Source organism: Nicotiana attenuata, unplaced genomic scaffold (genome assembly GCF_001879085.1).
Source record: "Nicotiana attenuata strain UT unplaced genomic scaffold, NIATTr2, whole genome shotgun sequence".
In the NCBI taxonomy this organism is placed as follows: domain Eukaryota; kingdom Viridiplantae; phylum Streptophyta; class Magnoliopsida; order Solanales; family Solanaceae; genus Nicotiana; species Nicotiana attenuata.
The window spans coordinates 103,901-125,962 of NW_017671037.1; the positions used below are offsets into that span (position 1 = coordinate 103,901).

Consider the following 22,062-nt stretch of genomic DNA (forward strand, 5'->3'; position numbering starts at 1 on the left):
CAAATGCGAACTCTACAAGCGTTGCAAATGCGAGATTGGTATCGCAAATGCGGCCTGCCTCAGCCCAGCTCCCCATCTCAAATGTGAGGCTAGCTTCTCATTTGCGAGACCTGCCGCCCTTAGCCCTCCTTTGCAATCGCTATATGTCCCTCACAAATTGCAATCACTGCAAATGCGAACTGGTGCTCGCATTTGCGAGGCCTGCAACACCAGCCAAGCACCAACATCCTGAAACTCAATCCCAATGGTCAGAAACACGCCCGAACCTCACCAGAGCCCCCAAGGCTTCACACTAAACATTCACACAAGTCTAAAAAATTATACGAACTCGCTCAAGAGCTCTATACACTCATCCGGAACCATGAATTGAACACCAAAACGCATGAAATCTCAATGAAACTAAAGAACTTCTAAAATCACAGCCAAGCGTCTGATTCCTACCAATTAAACCCATAATGACACCAAAATTTGCGCACAAGTTTCAAATGCCAAAACAGACCTATTAGAACTCTCAAAACCAAAATACGATCCCGATAGCTATAAAGTCAACCCATGGTCAAACTTAAAAAACTCTAAATCTTCAAATTGCCATCTTTCCGCAAAAAGAGCCAAATCATCCTAGAGACCTCCGACTTTAAATCCGAGCATATGCCTAAGTTAAAAATTACCATACGAACCTATTGGAACCATCACAATACCGTTCCGCGGTCATTTTCGTAAATGTCAAACCTCGGTCAACATTTCCGACCTAAGCTTCCAAACTAAAAACCAACTGTTCCAAATCAATCCAAAACCTCCCTGAACCAAACCAATCATCCCCGCAAGTCAAATAATCACAAATATATACACGGAAAACTTAAAAAAAATGGGACTCAAATACACAAAACAGCCGGTCGGATCGTTATATATATACATATACATATATATATATATATATATATATATATATATATATATATATATATATATATATATATATGTATGTATGTATATGGCAAGTTTGTATTTGTGGGAGAAATTGGTTGGTAAATGATGAGATAGATGCTTTTCCGTTTTTCACACATTTTTGTCAACTCCACCCATCTATATCTTGTGTTTGTCAAAGAATCGCGTGCAACGCATGGATAAGCACGAATGAGTGTGACCGTTTGCCTTCAGCTTTATTTTTTTATTTTTTATTTTTGTTTGACCGTCAAAAAAAAAACAAGAAAAATAAAAAGAGAAAGAGTTGTCTGAAATGTTGTTATCATGAAGTGGGCTCACACAGGAACATGTTTTCGACTACTGATTAGTAGTGGTACAATCATGATTAAGTTGGTTTGACGTGAATGGATGCTTATCATACTAATGCTTATCATACTAAATAAGTAATGTGGCTGCAGGAAAAGGAATTAAAGCTTGAAACTTTTACTGTTGGCTGAATGATGAATGTACCCGTAATTAGTAAAAGTTCCCCTGTTCTTAGAGTCTTCTGATAAATCACAGATTAATGACATTAAAGACAGGTTGCATTGACGCAATAAAATCACGTCCAAATAGTAAATCTCGTTTACTTTTATTCCTTCGTTATTTTCTTAACTAGTGTACTTGCCTACGTTTCGCGCAGTCATGAAAAAGTCAAAAATGAAAAAAAAATTAAATATGAATTTTTTTAATGTTATTCAAAATATTATTTACTACTATTCTTTTCCCAATTCTTAAAATATCCAACAAAAACTTTTTGAGAAAAGGCATTTGAAAGACCTCTCAGATTAAATGAAACAACTATTTAAATTAGTATATGAACTTGATTAAGGAAAACAAAAAGAAAGCTAATGTATCCTCTATTTCATTTCTTTTTTTTCGACTTCTCCTCACCTTGCTTCATGACTGTTTAACCAAAAAATAGATTTTTAGTCAAAGCTAGAAATTAGAAGAATCGGGTTACTGATAATCGAAAAAGTAAATAAAGAAAGAAATTTTAGAATAGCCAAGTATGAAAGCTGGTAAATGAAAGTATATTTCAATGGTCACCTCCTCCTACAATTGTTTGTTTCTTCCCTTTTTATAGCTCTTTTGGGATACGAGCCTTACCTTTGTCATAATAATGCTATTATGGGCAATTAATGACTTTAAATATTACGTTATGCAATCATATACATTAAATACATATTCTCTAACGTTTTCAATAATTAATACTCATTAAATGTTGTATCTGGGATCCTTTTTGCTGTCAGATTCATTCCTTTGATTCTTCACTATCTTTGAGTTTTAAATGTCTTGAATAGGTACGAGCGTTGAATTACTTGTATGACTGCTCGCACCCCCTCCATTTAATTTACTCGTATCTGTTGTTGCTCATATCTGTTGTTGCTCGTATCTATTATTGCTTGTATCTGTTAACCAACCTTATTTCTTTGACTGTTTGACTAGTCTATATGTCATGACACGTCACCATACACATAAATATAATTTTTCCCAATATAGATAGTCCTCCCGCTTTCCATTTATTCATCAGTTTGAATATTTGGGAAGTGGAATTCATTAAGGGAGAATTTTTGTCATCATTAATGCTCTGACAGAGTTTGACGCTTCACTTATTTTTTTCATTTAATGCGCTGGACACGTGTCATCCTCTTATTGGTCATATAATTGTGCAACACTTTCTTAGGCTTTCTTTTCGGCTTCCCTGTCCACGAAGTGTCAGTTATCGTTATTATGGACTTCCCATCACTATACTCTTTCCTTCTGACGATCATTCACTAGTATAAATATAACTTCCATCTTTGTCTTCTACCATTTAAAACGTATTGAACACTTTAATTTTTCAAAACTTTTATTCACTTCTTCTTCACTTCGATCTTCTTTGTCATGGCTTCTCCGAACCCTAACCCTAGAAGAACTCCTATTTTAGACAGCTTTCTAAATGCTCCCGTTAGGCGCAGAAGAGGTGGTGGTGGTAGACTCCGTAGTTTAGGATCTGTTCGTGGTGGTAGTTCACTCACACCTTCTTCTAGTTCTGGCCCTTCTTCTAGAACTGGAGGTTCCCATTCTCAAAGGTTTTCTTCCAGAAACAAAGAATCCTCTGAACCCTTACGCGAACCTTTAGTGGAAGAAATAGTTCCAACGGACTTATCTTTTTACCATGACAGGGAATCTCTCAAAACTCAAGTCACCTCTTTAAATCGAGTTGATACTATTTTGATCTCAAATTACTGGCCCTTTAATCCCCATAGTTCGTAGAGTTTGTCATTGGAGTGGTGATTTCCCTATCATCATTCCTAATCCAAATCAGAGAATCACCTCCTACATTACTGGATTTTCTTTTGTTTATACGTATCCCTTTACTTTAGGGTTTAAACCAGCCATTGATCCAGTTATTCTGGATTTTTGTCGCTTTTTTAATGTTAGCTTGGGTCAAATTGGCCCAATCATTTGGAGGGCTGTCGCCTGCATAAGGCACCTCACTAACTTGGCGGATGCCAAATTTACTTTTCTCCACCTAATTCATCTCTATTCCCCTAGGCTTTTTCGCAACGACGTTTTTACCCTAGCAGCCAGGAGCAAGAGGGTTTTAGTGAGCCCCAAGGACGATAAAGACCGTGGCTAGTATGTCCGGTTTGTTGCTGCCCCCACTGCTGGTTTAGTGGGAGAAAATAACGTTCCCTTCCCCGAGAAGTGGAACTTTGCACGTAAGTGTTAAATCTTCCTCGTGCCTTTCCCCTTCAGGTTTTATCACCTTTTCTAATGTCGCTTCTTTTTCCTTTCTCAGCAACCATGGGCATTGTGAAAACCGTGCCCAACTTCCGTGGTTGGGTAGGAAAATTATTGAAGGCCGCTCCAATGGAAGGTAGGTCGTGGAAAAACCTTTCCAGCCATTATGGTTGGAATGTAAAAACTCATGGTAAGGGTTTCCATTTTACCTTGTCTGTATCTAAATATCTTCTTTGTTCTAATTTTTATCCTTCTTTTTATCAGGATTTGCTATTCGTGGGGTCACCGCGGAATCAATCATAGTTGCTCGTGACTCTTTGAGTACTCGTACCTGTTCAGCCCAAGATGTATTCTTGGGTTGTTCAAAAAGAAAAACTACTGAAACTGAAGAAGAAGATTCAGAGGAGGAAGATGAGGGTTCCCTGGTGATGAGACCTCGAGCCCGGAGACGTATCGTCTCTGATGATGAGGCTGAAGTTTCCCCTCATCTATCTCCCTCCAAGTCTGTTATTACTCCAGTTATCATTCCTGACGATGACGTCTCTCCTCACGACACTCGTGAGTCTATCGATCAACTTTTTGCTAGTGGTTTTGGTAGTGAAAACTTAGGACCTATTCTAGATGAGCTTCCCTTATCTTCTTCTTCATCTCCCGTACCTATGATTGCTCCTTTACCTTCATCAACTGTTGCTTCTGTTCCTCCTTCTATCACCCCTCCTTTGTCAGTTCCTTCATCTATCGTTCACCATACGGAGGTGGGCTCTTCAAGCAAGAGTACTACTATGAGGAGCGTAACCATTGAAGTTCCTGCTAACAACAGCCTCTTGAGAAAGTCTGGTCAGGCTGATATTCGGCTCGAGTCTTTGATTGGCCTTATTGAAAAAACAAATCTTGAAAGCCACGGCAACCTGACCCTCATGAATGACATAGTGCATGCCACTTTAAAGGTATTCTTCTTTCCTACTTCTCTCCCTTCTGTAAAAATTTTCGACTCTAGGATTTTTACTTCTCTTTTATTTTTTTAGGTCAATCTTATTGGCACTGAGCTGATGAGCAGAATCTCCCCCTTGGAGAAGGTAGCACGTGATTCTCAGTTAGAGGCAAACAACTGGAAGGAACAGTTTGGCAGTGTTCAACTCGACATGGAGGATTTACAAGAGAACAAGAGTGCCTTAGAACAACAGGTTCGAGCACTCACTTCCGAGTTGGGGGTCATCAAGGCTTCGTTGAATCAGGGGGAGAAGGAAAGAGAACGTCTTGAGTCTTCATTTTCTGAACAGTTATCCAGGGCCAGTGAAGAAATCAGGGCGTTGAAGGATCTTTTGAACCAAAAAGAAATTTATGCCGGGGAGTTAGTTCAGAATTTGACTAAGGCATAGGAGGATCTTCGTGCCTCTGTGGATAATGTGCATGCTTTGGAGAATTCTCATGCCACCCTTCAATCTTCTTATAATTCTGTATTAGCCGAGAATGAAGGACTCAAGAATGAGGTCGCTGCTTGGGAAAGGGATTATGAAATCCTTGAGGAAAAAACTGATGTTGAGGTGAGTTGGGCCTTCCTAAATTCTCGCCGTGACACCTTACTAGAAATGGGTTAAGAGAACTTCAACCTTGAATCAGAATTAGCCAAGGTGAATGAAACCATCGCACGAACTCAACAAACACAAGATTTTTCATCTCCCGAGGTTTAAGTTCCCGTGGTTGAAACTCCCGTTGTTGAAGCCTCTGTGAATGCTGAAATTGCTTCGGATGTTGTACCTTCTTCAAGCTCAATTGTGCCCCTTGCTGCAAGCCAAGCTGAGATCTCGTCTGTTGATGATGTTCCAGTTGAGCCCGCTGATGATCCTTCCTCAGTTCATTCTTCTTAGTGAAAAGATTTATATTTGCTTTAAATTCCCTTTTTTGCAGGTACCAATCTGGAAAACTATGTTTAAGGTTTTTGGTTTCTTGTGATAGTTTTTTTTTTGTAGTCAAACCCCTGCTTATCAGTTAAGGTTTGATTTTAAAAGTTCAAGTCCCCAAGTCTTGTTTAAGGGGCATTTTTTGTATGAACAGTTCGATGACTAAGTTTATACTTAGTCTTTAGTTTTAAAATATTAAGAAGTTTGTCTTTAAACTTCCATTTGTTCTATTCGTGCCTTTTATTTTCAAGGACTTAAAGAATAGTATGCATTTTATTCTTTGAAAATGCTTTCATTAACCTCATGACTAAATAACATGAGTTTTATAAAAGAGGGCCTTTTTTATATTTTGACACTTAATGAAGAAGATGTCTCAACTTCATAATGGTGTGATCATACAATAAAAGAAATAGGAACACACATGTTTTTTGCAATAACTTCGAGAAATTTTTATTTCTGAACTTTGACAAGTTTTGAATAATACTTTACATGTGCTTGAATTTCATCTATAACTTTCTCGTAACTGTTTTTTCTTGTAACAGATTTATTAAGAAAAAATAATAAACACGAGGTTTTTCTTTATAACCCGTTTTAGAACAATAAATGCAAGGTTTTTCTTTACAACCCGTTTTAGAACAATAAATGCAAGGTTTTTCTTTTCAACCTGCTTTAGTACACAGCTTTTACCCTAATTGCAGTAAGGATTTCTTTAACCTTGGCTCATGACTTCATTTGACTTTTATTACTCTGCACTTGACTTTTTCCCAGGCTTGATTTTTCTTCAATCTTCTCTGCCCTCTTTATATATACTTGTGTATATTATGTAGTCCCCCAAGTGTTTGAGTGTTGAAGTATGAAGCCTCGAGCACTTGATAGTTTCTCTCATTTGGTCCTTTTCCTGAAAAGGAATTACATACGGGACTCGGAGGTACGATTATAGATGAAGACTGCTTAACCCGTTTAAATTTCTATCAGAATAATTGTAACCCTAGGCCAGGAATTTTAGTTTATTCCATTTTGCCTTACAGGTCGTGACTCATCATTTAGTACGGGTTAGCGTTTTGCCTATCATCTAAAATCGTTAGTAAAATTTTAACAATTCAAAAACCAATATTATTTAACATGGTGATACCTGACCGTGGGTTTTTTCTTAGAAGTAGTATCTCTTCAAATGAATTGCATTCCAATGTGAAGGAAGCACCTTCCCGTCCATTATTTCCAACTCGTATGCTCCTTTTCCTGCAATATCTCGAAGTCTGTAGGGTCCTTCCCAGGTTGGACTTAGTTTACCCGCGTTGGCCGCCTTTGTAGATTCAAAAACCTTTTTATGCACGAAGTCCCCAGTTTTAAAGTATCGCAGTCGTGCTTTCCTGTTGTAATATCGTTCGATCACTTGTTTTTGTGCTGCCATACTTATTAATGCGGCTTCTCTCTTGCCTTCCAGTAGATCCAAATTGACCTACATCTCTTCATCATTAGACTCTTGTGTTGCTTGTGAGAATCTTGTACTCGGTTCTCCTATTTCAACTGGGATTAATGTTTCAGCTCCATAAACTAAAGAGAAACGCGTTTCACCTGTGCTTGTCTTTGTTGTCGTGCGATATGCCCATAACACTCCGGGTAACACTTCAGGCCAATTACCTTTTGATTCCTCTAAACGTTTCTTCAAATTGTTGATTATGACTTTGTTCGTTGATTCTGCTTGCCCATTGCCTACTGGGTGATAAGGTGTAGATGTGATTCTCTTAATTTGCCAGCTCTCAGAAACTCTGTGACTTGAGCTCCGATAAATTGAGGGCCATTGTCGCATACAATCTCCTTTGGTACACCAAATCGGCAGATGATATTACGCCAAATGAAGTCTTTGACCTCCTTTTCTCGTACCTGTTTAAATGCACCTGCCTCTACCCATTTAGTGAAGTAATCAGTAAGTACGAGCAAAAATTTGACCTGTCCTTTTGCTTGTGGTAATGGACCCACGATATCCATTCCCCATTTTATGAATGGCCATGGTGATATGACCGGATGTAACAACTCCGCAGGTCTATGCATGTTGTTACCGTACCTTTGACATTTATCACATTTAGCTACAAAACTTTCCGCTTCTTCCTCCATTTTAGGCCAGTAGTATCCTGCTCTAATCAAGGTTCTTACTAGTGATCTTCCTCCTGCGTGATTCCCGCAATGCCCCTCATGTATTTCCCTCATTACATACTCCGTTTGAGAAGGTCCGAGGCATCTTGCTAATGGACCACCGAACATCTTACGATAAAGATTCCCTTGTTTTAAACAGTAACGAGCAGCCTTTTTTCGAAGTGCATGCGCTTGCTTCTTGTCATTAGGGACGGTACCATACTGTAAAAAAGCAACAATTTCGTTTCTCCAATCCCAAGTTAAATTATTAAAATTTACCTCATTCTTATCTGGTTCGAGAACTGAATTAAATAAATGTATAACTGAAGCATTTGCATCTTTTGCCACATCAACTGTGGATGCGAGATTAGCTAAGGCATCTGCTTCAACATTTTTATCCCTCGATATCTGTATGACCTTCCAAGTTTGGAATTGCTTTATCAGTTCCCGTACCTTTTCCAAGTACTGTTACATCCTTGCTTCCCTAGCTGTGTAAGTCCCCAGCATTTGATTAACCACGAGCTGCGAGTCACTTTTGATCACTACTTGATTTATACCAAGTTTTCGTGCCAATTCTAAACATGCAATCACAGCTTCATACTCCGCTTCATTGTTAGTTACGAAATGACATTTAACAGCTTGCCTAATAGTTTCACCCGTAGGTGGTATTAAAACAATTCCTAATCCTGCACCTTTTACGTTAGATGAGCCATCAGTAAATAAGGTCCATGTTCCTGGATTAGCCCCATTAAGTACTTGTACTTCTTTTTCTGCTTCTAGTTGCATCCCTTGGCTAAAGTCAGCCAAGAAATCAGCTAATATCTGTGATTTTATTGCTATTCTAGGTAAGTACGTAATTTCATATTCACTTAGCTCTATAGCCCATTTAACAAACCTTCCTGACAATTCATGTTTATGCAATATATTACGTAGGGGGTATGCAGTCACTACAATAATGGGATGACATTGAAAGTATGGTCTTAACTTCCTAGATGCCATGATTAGAGCAAGTGCTAATTTTTCCAATTGTGGATACCGTGTCTCTGCATCTAACAAAAATTTACTAACATAATAGATAGGAGATTGTTTACCCTGCTCTTCTCGAACCAAAACCGCGCTTACCGCAACTTCTGAAACAGCAAGGTAGATGAAAAGTTTCTCTCCAACCTTGGGTTTTGCTAGCAAAGGTGGATTTGACAAGTATATTTTCAAATCCCTAAGTGCTTGTTGACACTCCTCATCCCATTCAAAATGATCCTGCTTCTTAAGAGCCGAGAAGAATTTAAAACATTTTTCCGATGATTTAGAAATGAACCTTCCCAAAGCTGCGATTCTTCCTGTTAGTCTTTGAACCTCTTTCTTGTTGGAAAGTATATCAGGGATTTCTTCAATGGCCTTAATATGTGCGGGATTCACTTCAATACCCCGGCTAGAAACAAGAAAACCTAAAAACTTACCTGATGCCACACCAAATGCACATTTTTCTGGATTCAACTTCATATTATATTTTCGTAAAATTTTAAACGTATCAGATAGGTGCAATATATGATCTTTTGAATGTTGAGTCTTAACTAGCATATCATCTATATATACTTCCATGGTTTTACCTAAATGTTCTTGAAACATTTGGGTGACCAACCTCTGATACGTTGCACCTGCATTCTTAAGACCGAAGGGCATTACCTTGTAACAGTAAGTCCCCCTGTCTGTTATAAAAGAAGTTTTTTCTTCATCTCCTGGATCCATCTTGATTTGATTATAGCCTGAATATGCATCTAAAAAACTTAATAGCTCATGCCCTGCAGTAGCATCAATTAACTGATCTATGTGCGGTAAAGGAAAGGAATCTTTTGGACAGGCTTTATTAAGGTCTGTGTAATCTACACAGACTTGCCACTTACCGTTCTTCTTAGGAACCACAACAGTATTAGCTAACCAGTTAGGATATTTTACCTCACGAATTGAACCAATCTTTAGCAATTTTTGAACTTCCTCTTGAATCACCTTATTTTTGAAAGTTCCTTGCTTTCTTTTCTTTTGCTTGACGGGAGGATATGGTGGATCTTCATTCAACTTATGAGTCATGACTTCCTGTGGTATCCCTGTCATGTCAGAATGGGACCAAGCAAAACAATCTGCATTAGCTTTTAAAAATTCAATCAATTTACGTTTTACCTCCGGGCTAAGATTAGCTCCTATTTACACTTTTCTCTCGAGCCAATGTATAAATAACACCACGGCCTCTAGCTCGTCTATCGTTGTTTTGATGTTCTCGTTCTCCTCCGGTTCTTGAATGGTATCAGGTCTTGAATCCACATCTGTTTGCTTTTGCTTAGGTGAGGTTGACTCCGTGTTACCCTCACCTAAATTCTGTAATTGCTATTTGTCTTCACCCTTAACAGTTGAATCTGCAACGGAATTGATGCTTCTAGATGTTTGTTGATCGCCTCTGATTTGGCATATTCCCCATGGAGATGGAAATTTAATAACTTGATGTAAAGTTGAAGGAACAACTTCCATGTCATGAATCCATGGCCTCCCAAGAATCATATTGTAAGCCATTTCCATATCTACAACTTGAAATTTGGTATCTTTAACGACGCCTTCTGCGAATGTAGTAAGTATTGCCTCCCCTTTCGTTACAACACTAGAGTTATCAAATCCCGACAAAGTATGCGCCTTTGGAATTAATTTATCCTCCGCTTGCATCTCGCGCAATACCTGTATTAAAACAATGTTTACAGAACTACCTGGATCAACCAAAACTCGTTTCACGTTAGTGTCATGTACAAGTAAAGATATTACCAGTGCGTCGTTATGCGGAGTTATGAGTCCCTCGGCGTCTGCGTTGTTGAATATAACATTCTCCTCTTCCAGTACATGTCGAGGCCGCTTCCCGTGGGTAATTGTTACTTTTGAAACCTTTTTATATGATACATCATTGATCTCTTCACCTCCACTTATGACGTTGACAGTTCTCTTGGGCGAAGGTGGTTTTGGAGGCTCCTGTCTGTTCTTCATGTATGCTTGTTTACCTTTCTCACTGAACAACTCACCCTTGTTTTAACAAATGATCAACTTCACCTTGTAGAAACCTGCAGTCTGCTGTTTTATGCCCATGATCGTTATGAAATTCGCACCAATGATCAGGGTTTCGTCTGTTTGGGTTCGACCGCATTTCCTTTGGCCATCGTACCTTATCTCCCATGCTTCTTAAAACAGCCACGAGTTCAGAGGTGCTTACGTTGAAGTTGTAACCACTGAACCTTGCCTTTAGACTTCCATCATCGTCTTGTGACCCGCGTGTGTTTCGATTATTCCCAAACCTTGATGAGGAGCCTGATTCCCTGTTCCTAGGTCTGTGATCGTACCTTTGATTATCTTGTCTTGACCGTGAGTCCTTTCCCGCAGGTCCCATGTATGGCTCGTACCTATTTTTACAGGATCTCTTTTCATTCTCCACACGCCTTGAGCTTACCTTTTCTTCTGTTTTATGTCGTAAAATAATGTCTTCTTCAATCCTCATCTTTGTGCTGTATCTGTAGTAGACATTGTCACACCTCCTTTTTACTTACTCCACCCGCGAAAGAGGGCATGGTAAAGGGAGTTATTTCCAACTTGAAGTGACAATCGGAACGGGATTATTTATTTAAGATCAGAGTCGCCACTTGGGATAGTTATGGTGTCCCAAGTCACCGGTTTTAAATCCCGAATCGAGGAAAGATTGACTCTGTTTTACAGTCAGCGAACAAGAAATCCGAGTAAGGAATTCTGTTAACCCGGGAGAAGGTGTTAGGCATTCTCGGGTTCCGTGGTTCTAGCACGGTCGCTCAACTGTCATATTTGGCTCATTTGTTTGATTTTAGTACATGTTTTAATCTATGTGCCTTTTAACTCTTGAAACGCTTTTATTATTATTTTTTAGAGAATTGCAACGTCGTGAAAATGCGTCTCGAACCACGTTGCACCAGTGCACCCGTGATCGTTAGCACATTTCGACTTCGTTGAGATTTGGATTTGGGTCACATAAATGTGCACCCATTTTTAGGAAGGTAAAATTATTTAAATTGCGTGCCTAAAGAGACTATCGCGTTATTATTTTGGGGAAGGCCGTGAAATTCGCTAAACGACACATCCCGAAGTCTAAATATTTTTAACATAAGCATTTATCGAGGGCCCCGCAATTTGTTTATTTTATTTGGCGAGGCTCATCTCGTTTAGTTTAAGGTCAATCCTAGAACACTCTATAATTCTCTACTCAATTTGTCTCTAAAAGTAAAAGCAATGCTAATCAATTCAAAGTTTAGGGCTTGCTATTGGGCCTCGACACCTGTTCCTTGACGGGGAATCATTTGGGCCCAACGTGGGCAAAGACAGACCCAGAAGTTGGGTGTCCAGGCCAAGATCGATTTCCAGGCAAAGACGAAACGGAGGTTGGACTTACGGACCAATTTTTAGAGTATTCAGATTATTTTGAGACACCTACGTTCTAGCTGCTTTTAATCCCTGACTTTGGATTAATGTATGACAGTAGTACAATTCAGTTAAGATTTCACTTAACCTTGCAAAAACATATCAACGACTCCAATAAACATGAACTAAGTTTAACAATACTGGAAATTGAAACTGCATCATACTACATTATGCTAGTAGCACACATTAACTTCATACAAACTATTAACTACTGAACTCCCCACATGCGAACTCGGCTCAAAATTTTTACACATGGATTCCAAGACGTTTCCTGTTTCAACTTTCAGCTAGCCTTTTCCCTCAACAGTAAACTACACCAAATGACATTAACCTATCATGAATAATGAATACTCATAGTCCAAAATCCAAACAGTCCTTGAGTTAATCAACTTAGAAAAACAGTCCCAATTTGAATACAACAAACAACTAATTGAGAACATAATAAAATTATTAAAGTGCAGTCTCTCAGCAGGAATTGCGAATCAGTTTCATTTCATACTCTCCACAAGTAAAGCTACNTCAAATTGAAATATAATTGATTATCAGATTTCCGGTAACGGAACCAATTTGTTTAACCAAAAAATAGATTTTTAGTCAAAGCTAGAAATTAGAAGAATCGGGTTACTGATAATCGAAAAAGTAAATAAAGAAAGAAATTTTAGAATAGCCAAGTATGAAAGCTGGTAATCAAAGTATATTCCAATAGTCACCTCTCCCTACAATTGTTTGTTTCTTCCTTTTTTATAGCTCTTTTGGGATACAAGCCTTACCTTTGTCATAATAATGCTATTATGGGCAATTAATGACTTTAAATGTTACGTTATACAATCATATACATTAAATACATATTTTCTAACATTTCCAATAATTAATACTCATTAAATACTGTATCTAAGCTCCTTTTTGCCGTCAGATTCATTCATTTGATTCTTCACTATCTTTGAGTTTTAAATGTATTGAATAGGTACGAGCGTTGAATTACTTGTATGACTGCTCGCACCCCCTCCATTTAATTTACTCGTATCTATTGTTGCTCGTATCGTTGTTGCTCGTATCTGTTAACCAGCCTTATTTCTTTGACTGTTTGACCAGTCTATATGTCATGACACGTCGCCATATACATAAATATAATTTTCCCCAATACACTTGGTCCTTACATAATGAAGATCATCCGAGCGACTCCTGATTGTGTACCTGAAAAAGAAACTACTTTGGCACCTGTTTGGATCTTAATTCATCAAGTGCCATGGCACTTATTTAGGTGGGACATTCGCTCTAGGATGGTTAGTGCTGTTGGTACTGCTATGGCGCATGATATTGCCACCTTCTCTAAATCAAGAGGAAACGTAGGCAAATTAAAGGTTGAAATTGATTTGATTAAGCCAAAGCTCGACCAAATTTAGGTTGGATACTAAAAAAGAACGATGGTTATTGACTCGATATTGAGTATGAAGGGGTACCTTCATACTGTCAATATTGTTGTATGCAAGGTCACTCTCTAACAGATTGTAGGAGCAAAAGAAGAGATGACGAATTCAAGGCTAAAATTGATCAGCAATCTCTAGCTAGCAGCTCAATAACTCACACTCCTCCAAATTGTTTATTTGCTTGAAATTTGATTTTTTCTTTGGCTACTGCAATTGTAGAAAGAACTTTTAGTTTTATGAAGTTTTGCACTAGTAATAACTTTTTGAATGATTGTTTAGTTTGTTATATAGAGAATAAAATATTGAAACTTAAAGACCTGCCTAATGATGTAATCATTTTTTTTGTTTACAAAAGCTGACAAGTCGTCAAGTATGATTATAATTTATAACGATAATGTTAAGTGGTCGTTACTTTTTAAATAAATATTAAATATTAGTACTCGTTTCTTAGTATTATAGTTGTGTATATTAGCTTGAGGTCGCGGACCTCTCTTAAAATTCACAAAGACAGAAGGGGTTCAATTAAATTCCTAGTTCAGCCTCTGAAAGCTCTAATCCTCCTTTTTACCGGAGAGAGAGAGGAGCTATCATGCTGACGCCACAATAGCGTCAAATTTGTGAATCATGCTGAAGGGTCCCTTAAGTTCCAAAAAATGGTGACAAAGAGGTTAGATAAGTAATTGATGTTTCACGAAAATATTAGAACTCTCAACATAACTAATCAAGTGAAAACAATATGTTTCGTTGATAATAATTAATTAGACTACTCAAAACAACTTTTTACGTATATATTTTTAATTAAGTATTTCCACCATATCCTAATGAATCTAATTAGATCTAATTTGACATGTACAGTTATTAACCATAAAATGTATAAATTCGACAGCGCATCACAAATTTTTGGTAATCTTCTCGGTCTATGAATGGGGTCCGCTTTGAAATCGTCCGCCGAGTTTGATGGATCTAGAGTGGGAGATCCGGGTTTACAAGAAACCCAATAACTTTTGCATATACTTCGTATATGTATTAAAAAATTCACTTAATATCTATAGATATTTAATAGTGAACCTCATTATTATCGTATATTAACTTGAAATTATTGTAGAAATTCATAAATATTAAATCCTGGACCCGCCGATTTCGAATGTGCTTCAACAAAAATCGCATAAGATAAATTGTAATCTCTGGTAAAACATTCACCTGTAATTCAGCAGATAATGTACATTACATAGTTCGTGGATGGTGGCTTACCCAAAGTTACTTTAACGTTGAACTTTTTCAGTTGGGTATTATTGGTAAATTTAATATAATGGACGCATGTTCGCAATTTAGCTTTCCTTCTCCTTTTAGATTCTATCCAAAAGGTATTCCAGTATTTATTGGTTGTGAATATTGTTTGATCAAAACGTTTTAAGCCCTTTTAGTTAAACCAAATTAATAAATAGACAAGGGCTGAATCCAAGATAAAAGTAATAAATTCCAGATCCGAAATTAAATAACTTGGACGGTATGGGACCATGTTCAAGTTAGCAAATGCCGAGTTAATGCTCAATGACTATTAATAAATATGAGGATGAAAACATGCAATAAATGTGATAAATGGAATTAAATATAATAAGAAGGAATTTGTCACCCAAATGTTGGGTGAGATGGATGATTCCTTCCTCTGACTACAACGTGTGACAGCAGACGATGGAAATGAACTATGTGTTCTTGGATCTTGTGAACTAAAGAGGAATGTTATGTAATGGAATCAAACAAAGGAGACAAGACAAGTTTTTTGTATATTCTTCATACTCAACTCTTTACAAGGATCTTTTATAAAAGTTCCGAATCCCCCTTTGTTTCCTCTCTCTTCCTATTTATAAGAGATAACCTAGAAAATCCTAAAAAAGTACAATATGGGAGAATATTCAATAGAATATTCCTATTCATAATTGAATCTACCTACAAAAAGGTCACTTCGCATACATGGAAGCTACATTTGCAAGACTAACTCATGAAGTCAAGAGTGAAGCATAAGTGTCATATTTGCATATATAGAATCTACGTACACATAGGTCACTTCGCAGACATGGATTTCACATTCGCAAAAGTGGAACATGACAAAAGCTACTCATCTTTTCCTATAAATAACAAGCTCTCTTTGTATAAGGATATCCAATCTTTGTAAGACAAGAACTAGTCTTGGTCTTCTTTCTTTGCAGTAAATATATTTCCTTAGTCTTTTAAATATTTCTATTCTTCTAAATATCTTTTTTAGCTTTTCTTACTCCATAATGGAGTAATCTCTTTTGGTTGGGATAGTTGATGAAGCTTGATATATTTTATAATACTATCTCAGTTTTTATAATCTTGGCTTGAAACTTTTTATTTATATTTCATACTGTGCTGAAATGATGGTTTTTAATTACTCAATCATCACATCTATATATTTTATCTCTAACGGGGTTTCTGTCAAAATGCTTAGACATTTAAATGCTTTCAACTATGGTTTTCTTCTTTACTATTTCGACCGATTCTTTTTGAGTTTCATCTCTATGCCTTTAGCATATCCTACGGTTTTGATTCTCTGACTACTTATCCTGTTGTCTTTTGCCTGTTACCTTTAACTCTGTCAATTAAATTATTAATTGATTTACATACATAAATTAGGGTTTGAATTTAGTACCTCTGAACTTAAGAAAACTAAAGATTAACAACTTAAGGAAACTAAAAACTAACCCTATTTTCCAGGCGGGACACCTGAACTAAAGAAAAACTAAAAACTCTTCTGACTAGGGAGAATGCCTAAGAGGTACGGCTCTTCTTAACTAGGGGAATATGTAGGAGGTGAAAGCCTCCTCAACTAGGGGAATGCCTAGCAAGTAAAAGAAAACCTTCTCAAACAGCCTTTGTGATTACTAAACTTGGGCATGACAAAAATTCAAGCTTCCAAGCTTTGATTTGATCCTTCATCCTTTCCTATTTCTTTCCCATCCGAACCAGAACCAGTTCCTTCCCCTGCTGCTCCTCTCCCTGAACTAAGGAGATCCACTAGATCTCATCAGCTTTCTTCCCACCTTCAAGATTATGTGGTTCAGCTTCCTCCATCTATCTCTTATTCTTCTACTGCATCAACTGTTGCAGTTGAGCCCCACTCATATACTCAGGCTGGTGCTAGTCCAGCTTTGCAGGAAGCCATGAGGAAGGAGTTTGAGGCATTGGAAGCAAATAAGACTTGGGGAATTGTTGAACTACCCAAGGGGGAGAAAGCAATTGGTTGCAAGTGGGTGTTTAAGATCAAATAGAAGGCTGATGGAAGTGTAGAAAGATACAAAGGGAGGCTAGTTGTACATAATTTGCAGATTTTGGATACCAAAAGAAATAGCCTACGACAATGGGCCACAATTCATAGGCGCAAAAATAAAAAAAACTCCTCGAAAATTTAAAAATCAAGAGGATCACATCATGACCTTATCATTCGAGCGCAAACGGCCAAGCAAAATCAACAAACAATGTGATCATAAAAAAATCTTAAAAAGAGATTGGAAATAGCTAAAGGAAAATGGCCCGAAGAGCTTCCAAGTGTAGTATGGGCGTATTGAACAACAACCAAATCAAGCACGAGGGAGACTCATTTTTCTCTTGTTTACGGGGCAGAAGCTCTGATCCCAGCGAAAGTAGTTGAACCTACCAGGAGATATTTTCGGTCAGACGAAGAAGCAAACAGTGAAGCGTTAGTCAATTTGGAGATGCTCGATGAACGCAAGGACTTGGCGCATATAAGGATGGCAGTTCAAAATCAACGAATAGAGAGATATTACAATCGAAGGGCCAACCTCCGTTACTTCAAAGTAGGAGACTTGGTTTTAAGGAAAGTAACTCAGAACACCTGGAGCTCAATACGGGAAAGCTAGGTCCAACATGGGAAGGACCCTACCGGGATTTAGTCATCACCGGGAAAGGATCATACAAGTTAGATAATCAAGAGGAAGAAAAGTTTCCAAGAAACTGGAACGTGGCACACCTCAAGAGATACTATTGTTGATGAACGTCACATGTACTGAAAGTATGTGTTGCACTCATTTTTCATTCGTCCGGTTTTTTTCCTAATTGGATTTTTCTGGAAAGGTTTTTAATGAGGCAACAACAGAAAGCATAGTACGAAAGAAGTTTCAACAACAGTAATAAGACCTTTTAATAACAAGGCACATAAGCGAAGAATCTCTACGGAGCGGTTAGATAGTCTTTTGCTCGATAGCAAAGTTCCTACCGGGAAGTTGAGTTTGTTCGATAACTTGACCGTTCACAATTGCAAGCCACTAGGGATTGTTAGATAATCTTTGGCTCTTCTGGATCAGATGCTTCATCATCAATACCACCTTCGAGTGCTCAATCAGCATCGAACCTGGATGAGTTAGTCACGTGTTTGATTCCTGCACTAACAGAGTACATAGTTCCTGTGCGAACTGCTCATATGCTTCCAGTATTGACTGAGTGGGTGCGTGAGATGATTTCATCACCCTCACTGACTTCTACTGACCACCCATCAGATGTGGTACCAACAGTTCATGCTCCTACTACTACTGCTACTGTTCATGGGGTTCGTCCATCGGTTTCAGATGATGATCTTAACCCCTAAGCCTCGTATTTGAAAGCTTTTTGTTTTGAACTTTATTGTTGGTGTTATGGAAAATTCACACCTTTTTGGTTTGAACTTTATTATTGGTGTTAGGTTAGCTATATGCATTTTGATAATTCGAACAGCGGGCATTTATATATGCATTTTGATATCATTTTGATAATTTGTATGAATTTTAGTTATTATTAAAGATATCTAATAAATATTGCGACGGCTATTTTTTGTAACAAAAATAAATATATGAAATAACATTGCGACAGATTGCAACAGACGATTTTGGTCGCCCAATGCAAAGCTGAAATGAGTCTCAAAATATTGGCGACGGATTAGCGACCGGCTTTCTGTCGCAAATGTATGCCAGCGACGTAATGCATTGTGAATTTAGCGACACAATTTTCTAATATAGCGACGGAAATTCTGTCGCTAACGTTAGCAACGGACAGTGTTCGTCGCTGGAACGTTGCTAATTTAACGAGTCCATTTTTCCGTCGCAAAGAGCTTAGCAACGAGCAAATCAGCAACACCTGGTAATCCGTTGCTAACCCGTCGCTAATTCTGCTTAGCGACGACAAAAGGCTCTTTAGCGACGGATTTGGGTCGTCGCTAAATGCTATTTTTTTGTAGTGCAATAGCATAAATTCCTAAGGGGAAGCGAAGTTTGTTATTGAACTGAAGATTATCTAGCAATTCACTAATCGAATCCTTGAAGGTATAAAACTCCCAATGTTCTAATTCGCATTCTTCGCATTCGAACACTAGGGGGAATGATATGAGGATATGGCAATAACGACTGCCACTTCAATTAGAATACGAAAATCAAAAACATAATTGCATCATCGGGACCAGGGACTACATGACCAGCCCCATAGAAACAAGTTGTACAAGTTAGCCACAAGAAATGGCAATTTCTTTTTATTAGCACAACGAATGCTTATGTACTTTTGAGAATGGAAAGAATAAAGTAAAGTCCTTTTATTTCTATCTTGTTTTTTGTCTGAACGATGAATTTATTTTATCATTTGAAAGTTAAACAAGCACTTCAAATGCTAGTGTCGTAATGAAAAGGGCAAAGCACATATGAGATGAGAGTAGAAATGGACCTCAATAATAAACTCCTCACTATTAATGAGAAATCAGCTACAGTAGACACCGATGGACTGAATGTGCAAGAAAATTTTTGATTAACTTTGTTTGATTGCAATCAAATGAATTCCGGCAACAAATATTTGAAACAAACAATAGTAAATAAGCAGGAACTTGAACCAGCAACCAAATTCGAATGGCAAACTCGACTTCGTCTCAATCGAACTCCATTTGAACAAAATCTGAAATTGAATTGAAGAAACAGAGATCTACTTTTTGATTTTTTTTTTTGTATTTTTTCGAAATTAACTATGTCAAGAAATCTGAATAATGAAGAAGGTAAACAGAAATTTTCCTTTCTAAACCTAGCTCCTTTACTTCTCGTCACTCTTTCTCTATTTGTTCTCTATTTATGCGTGTGTGTGTGTGGCTGTTTTGGGGCAGCAGAGAGTGGTGGTTTGCTCGTACGGCCCGATCCAATAAATATTTAAACTGTGCACTGCCAGAGAGTCGAATGGCGCGAACCATAGATGCATCTATTTAATCTACCGAGGCGTTCGGCCCGTTCTACAATAGATAAACACATTCAAACAGTCAAATCAAGAATTCATCAAGTAGCAATTATTCAGGAAAAGACAAGCTTCTCTTTTAAAAGTCAAGAAATGATGTATACCCTTTTAGAAATTTATTTATACGTTCGATATCAGCAACAATAAGGAAAGATGGAGGGAAAGGTAAAAGAGTGGCTGAGGGAGGATTGGAAGAGCAGGCACAAGCTAGCTGTTCTACCAGTCATATTGGTGTTGCTAACAGATTTGAGGTACTCACTCAAGGTTGTATCTCATCTTTTGTGGGGCAAGGTGGGCATGACCATCCCATACCCCCATGATTATAGAGGTACTCTTCCTTCCTTATATGCCAGGCTAGCATCCTCCCCTATTCTTAGAGCCTTAAATCTGTTCTGATGTAGTATAGCTTCAATATTCTCCTCAGACATAACATTCCTTATTGATGTTTTCACCTTGGGACTTTGCACCTGTTTCCCTTTTGATTTGGCAACCTGGAACTCATCATTTTCCTTATGCTCAATCTCTGTAGGGACTACTTCTTGCCTTGTGTCAATCATAAGCTCCAAAAATCTTCTTCGTTGATATACGTCTTTCCTTTAACATGCATGTATATATACGTTTGACAGAATGAAGTAATCAAACCAAAATATTAAGCATAATAGAATCATGTGCTAAGGCAAAAATAGTGAAGAGGCTGGTTTTCACTTCATCTGCTGGAACTGGTGACATTGGGACTAATATTGGTAGTCAATTAAGAGTGAATTTTGAACATTTTATATTATGTGTGTCATATGAAATATATCGAGAGTGATGTTTTTCTATGAAACTAAGATATTACCTTTAATAATCACGTTACTACTATAATCTGCAGATTCCTAAATTTCTACATAGATGTAAGGCTTGAAAGCATTCAAAATAGTGAAGAAACTCTTGCATATAAACCGATTAATAAGGCAAACTCTGAGACGCAAACTCTGTTTCTCTCCCGGCGCATGTTAACTAAACGTTCGCATCCATGGGGAAGAGGACTCGGATTCCTACTCAGAAGATGATTGGAGCAAGGGAATCGTGTAAACAAGCCATAAAGATGACGAAGAAGCGAGGAAATCAAGTAAATCAAGATATAGTGGAGAATCGCAGCAATTGTCAAAACCTAAAAATGGCGAACGATGAAGGTGAAATTGAGCAAATTCGAGGCAAGGAGAAGGAAGAGAATAAAAAAGAAACGCCATGCAGAATCGAATTACCATCACAATTGGAAATTGATTCAGCAATTGAAGCAATGTCCAATGGAACACTAATGGTGGGGAAAGATAAAGTTGTGGAAAAAGTGGAAAAATTGAAAACGGCTGTGCAGGAATGGGAGGAAGGAACATAGATACAACAATCTGGGAGAAATCAAGTGCGTAGCAACTTTTGTATGAGTTTTAATGGCTGCTTGTTAAAATCGTGAATTTTAGCCAACTTCTGTAAAAGCCATGAAGTTATAGGTATTTGGTTAAATCGAAATAAGAGTTCAATAAAGCATGAATAGGCTTCAGGCAATTAACTCATTAGTAATAGATGAAATGGCTTTTTATTTTTAAGTATATTATAATTTCCTTTTTTCTTTTGTCAAAGTTATGGTGTTGCATTTGTCTAGCATGTACCAAATGTTGCTCTTCACTCCATATATTAAAAGTTACGGTGTCTGCACTCTCATTTTCATGTCTCAAAATATATCCCAAGTTCTATGTTTTAGTGTAAATGCCATAGAAAACATATTGTTAGAAATTAACTATTTGGGTGCTTAGATTGAATGTTTTCATGTTTACTAATAAGTTTTAAAAGTGGTTTGCTTCACAGAGTTCGTGTCTAAAAATAATAAGATTTAAGACCTTTTATATAGATACTACATATATAGAAGCCACTGCCTTAAGATGAACATTTGAAGAATACTTCATGTTTGAAACATTTCTTCTTGTGTGAGTTAAGAAATATAAATAATTATTTTTATAGATCAAAAAAGGAGTCAAAGATATATTGAGATATATCAAAGAGGAAATATTTTATTGGAAGAAAATATCATGGTTTATTTTAAGGAGCAAATCTTTTACATTGGTCAAGGAATCTCTTAAGGAAAGATATTATACATCAAGCTCACCGAAATACTTTGAAAG

At 37.5% G+C, this 22,062-nt stretch overlaps 1 protein-coding gene across 1 annotated transcript; it reads left to right on the forward strand.

Annotated features, from left to right (window-relative positions):
* Positions 1-20,076: 20,076 nt before the first annotated feature.
* LOC109205431 lies at positions 20,077-21,602 on the forward strand. Its single transcript, XM_019368141.1, has 2 exons — positions 20,077-20,231; positions 20,775-21,602. Exon 2 carries the CDS (start codon positions 20,919-20,921, stop codon positions 21,279-21,281), a length of 363 nt encoding a protein of 120 aa, XP_019223686.1. The 5' UTR covers positions 20,077-20,231; positions 20,775-20,918; the 3' UTR covers positions 21,282-21,602.
* The last annotated feature ends 460 nt before the right edge of the window (positions 21,603-22,062 follow it).

Bases quoted from the DNA above. Each gene is read 5' to 3' on its own strand.
- LOC109205431 (XM_019368141.1), top strand. From the start codon at position 20,919: ATGGGGAAGAGGACTCGGATTCCTACTCAGAAGATGATTGGAGCAAGG.